This window comes from Camelina sativa, chromosome 3, assembly GCF_000633955.1.
Source record: "Camelina sativa cultivar DH55 chromosome 3, Cs, whole genome shotgun sequence".
In the NCBI taxonomy this organism is placed as follows: domain Eukaryota; kingdom Viridiplantae; phylum Streptophyta; class Magnoliopsida; order Brassicales; family Brassicaceae; genus Camelina; species Camelina sativa.
In genome coordinates, this window is record NC_025687.1 from 3,385,007 (window position 1) to 3,393,627 (window position 8,621).

Genomic DNA, 8,621 nt, shown 5'->3' on the forward strand with positions numbered 1-8,621 from the left:
AGATGATTCACAGCTTCAGTAGAAAGATTGGTTCTTTCTAAAGTTTTCAACAAGTTACACCAGAAGGTTACCTTGATAACGCAATCGCAACATCCGGGTACTTCCCAGTGTTTCTTTCAGCATTTCGACTGTATATCTCAAATGTACCATCCTCCATAAAATGTATCTGCAGAAATTAATTGATGATAAGCCAAACCATGATGGCATACTTAAATAAGACAGATCTAAGTATAGCATTCACCCGCNAAGATGCATACGCCAACCTTAATATCATTGACATTCACATTTTTACGGGCTCGAGTGCTCAAAATCTGAGAAAAAAAAAACAAGAAAATAGAAAACAAAACATCAAGTCAAATAGTCAAAGTAGCTAGCTTCAAGTTAAGTAAACTAATCCAGGTGAGAAAGAGTGTTATAACAGTTGATATATTTCAATAATCCTCTTCATACCAACACTAAACTTTAGTATGATCATAAGGAATTAGGTCAATCACCAAAACTATCCGCGAAAAGTGCCATAAAATATCCATAAATGTAACAAGGTTTGTTCAGAATGTTGGACAAATCATTGGTTAGACAGTGTCAAAACCGGAAAATCTGATCTAAAAGGGTATTATCGTTATGCTATGCTTATTTTGTTAACTCACTGACTAGTGGCTAACAAGATGAAAACTAGATCACATTAATATTTCTCTGGCAATTTAAAATAGAATACTAAAATGAATAGGCAGAATTTAAGGCTGAAACCATACGTGANAATGGCGGAATAATGAACCCAAACAAATGAACAGAAAAAATATGTGGCAATTGGTGCATACCTGAAGTAAACGTGTTAAGTAAAGAGGTTCACAGTCTGTTGTTGCCACAAGAAGTGCCTTCATTCGGTTCTTCTTCTTTTCCGTACTATCTTTTCCACTTTCCTGCAATAATTAACATGCAGTAGTCCCACACATATCTGATTGTCAAACAAAAGAAGGTTGATTGAATCTCATTCAAATCATAACCTAAATTGCAAGCATTCAAAAGCCATAAACAGTCATGGGTTCAAAATACCATAGCAATTCGTCGAAACGTATCAAAAACCTTGACAACAGTCAACGGTTCGGGCTTAAACATCATAGTCTGAGTCGAACGGCTTCCTTTTGCTACAAGCCCCAAGTCTCCCAGTTCCTATAAATGGAGTACAATTTCAGAACTGCTAACTTTCTTATTCTAAAACCTTATTGCAATCACATTCCACTAGACAGGTTCATTGGATTATAAAGCAACCAAAATTACAAGTAAATAGAAAAAAAGTCAACATACCGTATTCTGTTTCTTAACCTGATCCTCAGTCCTACCAAAAGCTTCAGAGATTGCCTTGATGATTGAACCCTCACCAATTCCCAATTCTATACCTTCATGAGCAGGAGCAATCTCATTGGCAGAAAGATAAACAGTAGCAACCAAATCCTCAGGTGTAGTGGCAATAACGGTTCTCAACNGCCCGAATTAAGTAGACACCAATATATTACCTGTGCACGTTCTCCATCATATTTGTATTCACATGTGAAAACGATGTCCTGGAATTTATTCAGTATCTCTGCTACACCTTTGGTTGGTTTTGCAAGCATGGGTCCAATTGGAACACCCAGTGTAAAGTTACAAGTTTTTGAAAGATTCCACACACCACCAGATAGAAGGGCAGGAACAATAATGTCATAGACAGGAAGCACCGTGAATACTTGTTTAACAATCTTCGCAGCCTACAAGGATAGAGCAAAAAGATGGATCTAGGAAAGAAGTGTCTTGACAAATTACACGTGTTCAAAACATCAGAAAAAAAAAAGAAAACAGAACTGTATATGAGGTAAATTGTGACCTACATAGAGATCCTACAGCCTCGCGTAACATTCTTAATTCCTTCTAGTAGCTCAGAAATTATATTCTTACTCACAGAACTCAAAAAAGAATGGATTCTGATATAAGTGGAAAATACATAAAAATAAAAAACTAAACGAGAAAGCAAACCTCTTCTAAAGGAGACTTGGTATTTGGCGGTGGCTTTGAGTGCTCTTCATTATATACAGCGGCTTGTCCCAAGGCAGCTAAGACAGTCTGACCTGAGAACCCTAAACGCAATTTTGCCTGCAAGGTAAATTTTAAGAATGGCGGAATAATGAACCCAAACAAATGAACAGNTGGGTTTCGCGGAATCAGAAACAGGCTCTACGGGATCCTCAGTTTTCGACACTGTACCTTCGGAAACAAGAGGTTTGGCCAAATCAGCGTCTTGGGTTTCCTCAATTTTCCTTTTGTTCGGAGAGCGAGACAAGGCAGANGAAGTAAACGTGTTAAGTAAAGAGGTTCACAGTCTGTTGTTGCCACAAGAAGTGCCTTCATTCGGTTCTTCTTCTTTTCCGTACTATCTTTTCCACTTTCCTGCAATAATTAACATGCAGTAGTCCCACACATATCTGATTGTCAAACAAAAGAAGGTTGATTGAATCTCATTCAAATCATAACCTAAATTGCAAGCATTCAAAAGCCATAAACAGTCATGGGTTCAAAATACCATAGCAATTCGTCGAAACGTATCAAAAACCTTGACAACAGTCAACGGTTCGGGCTTAAACATCATAGTCTGAGTCGAACGGCTTCCTTTTGCTACAAGCCCCAAGTCTCCCAGTTCCTATAAATGGAGTACAATTTCAGAACTGCTAACTTTCTTATTCTAAAACCTTATTGCAATCACATTCCACTAGACAGGTTCATTGGATTATAAAGCAACCAAAATTACAAGTAAATAGAAAAAAAGTCAACATACCGTATTCTGTTTCTTAACCTGATCCTCAGTCCTACCAAAAGCTTCAGAGATTGCCTTGATGATTGAACCCTCACCAATTCCCAATTCTATACCTTCATGAGCAGGAGCAATCTCATTGGCAGAAAGATAAACAGTAGCAACCAAATCCTCAGGTGTAGTGGCAATAACGGTTCTCAACATGTTACACAGAATATCAGTAATCACAATTCGACCACTTTCATTTGAAATCAGATCAAAAGCCAACGCAAGAAACAGAAACGGAACTCTCTCCCCTTTCTCCCAACAAGACACTTTCTCAGGATCGAAATCATTAGGCTTCTTCTTCAACAACCCAATTTTGCTCTTCATCTCGCCAATTTTATCAGCTTTGCTCAAAGTCCTAGACTTTTTCGCTCCGGTCTTGGAATCTTCCGCAATCGACGACGTATCCGATCTGGGTTTCGCGGAATCAGAAACAGGCTCTACGGGATCCTCAGTTTTCGACACTGTACCTTCGGAAACAAGAGGTTTGGCCAAATCAGCGTCTTGGGTTTCCTCAATTTTCCTTTTGTTCGGAGAGCGAGACAAGGCAGAGGAGGTCTGAGGCGTCTTCTTCTTGGCAGCTGCGCGAGCATTGGACATAAGAGCGTCAAATGCAGAAGGGCGGTTAGAAGACATGGCTCTGTGGCACGAGCTAAGTCGCAAGTGGGAAACTCGGCGGCTAAAAGACAGCAAGACGGAGGAGAATTGAGTTTTAGTAGCGAGACAATGTACGTATCGGAGGCAATTTGATGATCGAATTGCTAACATCAGTCGAGTTTGAAATTAGGGTTTTAGAAAGGGGGCAAAATTTGCAAACTTGAAGAAACCCACCCAGGTACAGTGTATTATGATATGGCGGCAGAATTGTTTTGCCCGCGTCTATTTCCTTTATTTTGGGCCAAATTAGGACCACCTTAAACGGGCTAAGATATTTTAGAATTTTAATGGGCCGATCTGCAAGTTAGTGGGCTTGATGTTTTTGAGCTCTTTCACCAAATTCATATTTTTCCCATATACATGTGTTTTCCCAAATGTCTACTCTGGGTTTCCTATGTGTGTAATACAAAAGATCCTATACGTTTTGGTTGTAAAGGATAAGTAAAGGAAAGAAACACAAGATTGAAGCTAGGCTAGTCATTCTTGTTGTTGGATGATCAAAACGGAAGCTCTAGAAGGATAATATTCAGATGCTAACAAATCCCCGATGACTCCAAGTTCGTCGAATTCCATCCATTCCCCAAGTCCTGTAGTGACTGTAGTACCAATCCCGCTTCTTCTACCGACTACAAATAGATCATAGTCGTACGCCACGGAGTGCAAAAATGTGGAAGTCTCTGTGCCATCAGCCACTGTCAACTCAATGATGCTGGAGTTATCTCGAGGCCTCTCTTCAAGACTATTCTTGTACTCTGCCATTTGACTATGATTCCTCTTGCTACTCTCCTCGGTATGAGACGCAGGGATCAGACGCATCACCGTTAGATTCACTTTTTGGTTGCCTCTCATGTGGTTAGCTAATGCCAAGGCCTCTTTGTCGTCATTCCCACCCACGTAAATCAAGCATACCTGCACTCAGTATGTGATAATCAAGAAAGATTCAACATCTTTTCTTCATGTAAATTAATAAAGAAAATGTAGAGTTACGTACGCGGCATGGAGATTCTACGGATTTGAGTTGCCAGATTGGTTTGCGATGAACCAAGATTCCGACAGAGCAAGGAGCTCGTTTCAGAACGCTACGATTAAGACCTCTTAGGTTTTGATCGTCTGAGGTAATGCCATATCCGTTAGCCCCCCAAGAGCGGTGAAACGAGAGGAGGATCAGATTTGAACCTTTATCAAGAGCAAACCAACATATGTGTTCATGCATCTCTTTAGCGGAAGTTAAAAACGTAAACATGTTTATGGAAGCGGTGTCCCAATAATTCTCTTGAAACAGTTGGAAAGAGCTTATGACATTTTCGGAATAAGACCGACTTCCAGGCTTTGGTTTCTGAAGCTGGTGGGAGATAAACGTGGGAGTAGCTTGACCCACTAGCTCGATTAGGTGAAGAACACAACACCTTATTGGAGAGTCTTTAGATGGGGAAGTAGCTCTAAGAAGGCTAATCATTGATGTTATGTTGTCTGGCTTGTTGATGCACACCAGCGTTTGCAGTTCTGAGTTATGTTTTAAGTTTCTTCTTCCGTAACACACTAATCTCTTTGACCGGTCATACAAGAAATGTATAGCCATTGGTGTTAACAAAGAGTTTACCAGAATGTATACGCCGAGGAGCGTAAAGAGCTCTAGACCAATCTTCTGTTAAAATACGAGAGACATTATTAAAAACATTAAAACATAGAATTAATATACAAATAATTATGATGATCTATCATTAATTATATATATGACTATATATAGCAAAAATATTCTTACGTACGTCTTTTTCGAAGGCTTGGAGGACGTAAGACAACTCGAAACTACTCTTGGTGCCCATGATAATACCTAGGATAATTGAGTCTCGCAAGGGCATCTTTGCAGCTAGGGCGAGTAAGAACGAAGTAGCAAGTTTCGCTATGTATAAGATAGAAAGGAATGAAAAGCACTCGTACATATGACCCTGTTTTCCATTTCCAAACCCCTTTCGTAAATACGACCAATCTAGTTTAATCATGCTAAGTGATCCAAAGAGGGGTAAAAAAATGCCCTCATTGAAACTCTCGAATTTTCGTATAAAAAGTGATCCTAATGGTGGTCCGTTAGGGATAGCCAAACCAAGAACAAATGCCCCCAACGGTCCGAAGAATAAGAAGTGACTCCAGAAAAGATAAGATAAGTAAGCCAGCGAGAGACCGATGGAGAGATAGATGTTCTTCACTGGCGCTCCTTCTGGCGTATTTCTGATAACCCAATGCATAAATTGCCGCACAAGATACAAACAAATAAAGAATAGCATCATACCAACTCCCATACGTATTCTATTAATTTCATCGCGGCTTATGTTTTTCCATACACTCAAGAAAAAGGCAAGCATATCCGTTACCATCCCAGATGACTGAGCTATTTGGCCGAACTCAGTGTGTGAACTATTTTGAGGTCGGTAAGGAGCATGTTGAGGCAAGTGAAGGGCGTCATGCTCATGGTGAATATCATTACAGCATACTCCATATCTGTCATGGTCGGGATACTTGATTTCTCTCTAGATGAATAAATGACTTTTCCGATTTGCAATGGGATGATCATTGAGGTGAGTCCAATCACAACACTCTTCGTTCCAGACTTTTTGATCATTCCAACATCCGTAGTCACTCCTCTTAGGAACCAATCTAGGGTAAAAGCAAATGCGCCAATAGTCTCAGCAACATTTGGCATATACTTGTTATCATTGATAAATATATGCTGAAACCGTGACATTTCCACCCACTGAAACACCTCGCTGAAGACTGCCCCAACCTTCAAAAAAACAAGAGAACATGGAGTATTTTATCCGAACATCGCTGATCAAATCTGGACATTATTAGAAACCTCCTAATTACTTACAAGCATCATGGAGGTAAACTTAGGGATAGGAACACGTAACTTCTTGAACAAGATATCAAAAAAACGCCAGAATACGAATGTGGAGAGAATTATGATCTCCAGTTGAGGAAGAGGGTACTCCCAGAATTCCATTCCCGTAGATCCGGAAGCCATCTTTTCTGTTACGCCGTCTGAGTTCAACATTATATGTGGACTTACATCGCAAACCATCTTCCCCCCCCCATCTCTGCTCTTTTCCCATTGTTGTCCAACATGATTTCTTGGCCCCAAGTCCCATATTCTGCATCCATTTGAGACAAATAACCTCCTTGTCTATGTATAACCAAAAACAAAACAACAAGAAGAAAATTATAAAAAATCTTGACAATGAAAAGGTTTTGCAGTCAAAGGAAGAACTAAAAAAACCGGTCAAATGGATATCACACAGATCCCATAAAAAATCTCTAAAAAAAAATTAAAAAAATAAATCTCTAAAATTAGCATAAGGTATAAATATAGGGATTGTACGGTCCAGGTGTTATCTTTGTTTTTTGGCCTTTTTAAGCTGTATTGCTTTAAAACAAAATGATCTCCTTAGGCACTCTAAACAAACAGCCATTTAGATAGGGTGATGGCCATTAATTAGGACCTCAAAATCAATCTTTAACGCCTTATGTAATTTATTATAATTAACGTTCGGTATTCATTCTTTGTTAAACAGACCATGTTATTACAAGAGAATCTATATTAGAATTGTGACAACAAGGGCAGCTAAGGTTGAAAGAAGATCATCATACAGTAGGCTAGCTCTACCATAAGAAAGTACTCAAATTTTATTATTAATTTCAAAAATATTTGATCAAAATCGTGAGGTTATTATATAAGAAGAAACTCGAATCATTTTTACTCCATAACTTTCTAAACTAATCTTTGATGTAGAGAAAAAATACAACATTAAACAAATGATCCTGAGCATATACATATATCATCTCAGATTACTTCTTAGATAGCCTTTTTTGGCTTTTTGTATGATGAATGTACTCTTGTTTTTGTACAACCAACACTGATGCTCTCGAAGGATATTCATGTGATGCTAATAAATCTCCAATGGGTCCCAATTCATCGAACTCTGTCCATTCACTAATTCCGCTAGTAGGCTCAGTACCTATTCCACTGCTTCTTCCAACGATAAACAAGTCATAATCATTTGCCATTCCTCGCAAGGTTTTTGAAGTCTCAGATCCATCAGAAACCGCCTTATCGATGTATTTCACCTTGTCATCATTTTTTTTACGTTGGACCCAATAATGTTACTCACGTTCTCCTTTAGATTAACCATTTGGTGCTGCTCCCACTCCTGGTTCTCCAATTCAGCAAATTTTGGAATGAATCTTATGATCGTTAGGCTTGTTCCCTTTTCTGTCAGTCTCATTCGATTTGCTATCGCCAAAGCTTCTATATCGTCGTTTCCACCGTTAAAAACCAAACATATCTGCAGATATGAGAACTTTCTTAATTAGGTTACTCTTATATATTTAGGCCCAAACGGTTAGATATAGTTATAAAATAAAATAAAATAATGAAAAGTGTTATATATTTGGGGGTACACTATACCTTGCTCTGGTACTTAGCCAGATGAGATTCGACGATGGGCTTGCGATAGATGAAGATTCCAACAGAGCATGGGGCTCGTTTCAGGACGTTAATGTTGAGAACTCTCAGCTTATCATCGTTGGAAATAATATTGGATCGATCAGTAGACCAGGTTCGATGGAAAGGAAGCACAATCAGCGATAGGCTTCTGGATAGGGCTAGCCAACAAATGTCCTCATGCATGTGTTGAGACATGGAGATGGAAGTGAAAATATCCAGTGATGTATAGTCAAAGAAATTTTTCTGAAAGCGACGGAAGGAGTTTATGACATTGTCCGAACAAGACGTACTCCCGGGCTCTGGTTGTTGCAACTGGTGGGAAATGAACATGGGATTGGCTTGACCCAAAAGTTCAATGAGGTGAAGTATGTTACACGCCATTGGAGAATCTTTTGATGGGTTGAAACCTTCCAAAAGGTTGGTCATCGAAGTTATGTGATCAGGTTTGGAGACGCATATAAGACATGGGAGCTCCGCGCCTTCTTTCAAGATGATCAAATTCCTTTTTCGGTAGCATTTGAATCTTTTGGTTCGGTCATGCACGAGCTCCAAGGCCATTGGTATAAATATAGAGTTGAAGAGGGTGAAGGTAGATAGGATTGTGAAAACCTCTGGCCTTATTTGCTGTGAAAGATGTTC

The 8,621-nt window shown here is 39.2% G+C and overlaps 1 protein-coding gene and 2 pseudogenes across 1 annotated transcript; all 3 read right to left on the reverse strand.

The window, feature by feature from the left end:
* The window catches only part of LOC104778615, a 7,664-nt pseudogene extending 3,989 nt beyond the window's left edge, over positions 1 to 3,675 (reverse strand).
* Positions 3,962 to 6,640, reverse strand: LOC104766332 (cation/H(+) antiporter 6B-like). Its single transcript, XM_010490202.2, is given in 6 exon segments — positions 3,962 to 4,393; positions 4,476 to 5,129; positions 5,251 to 5,892; positions 5,895 to 6,263; positions 6,351 to 6,569; positions 6,572 to 6,640. Coding segments are annotated over 6 exon segments (2,385 nt in total).
* Positions 7,325 to 8,621, reverse strand: part of LOC104778616 — a 3,591-nt pseudogene continuing 2,294 nt past the window's right edge.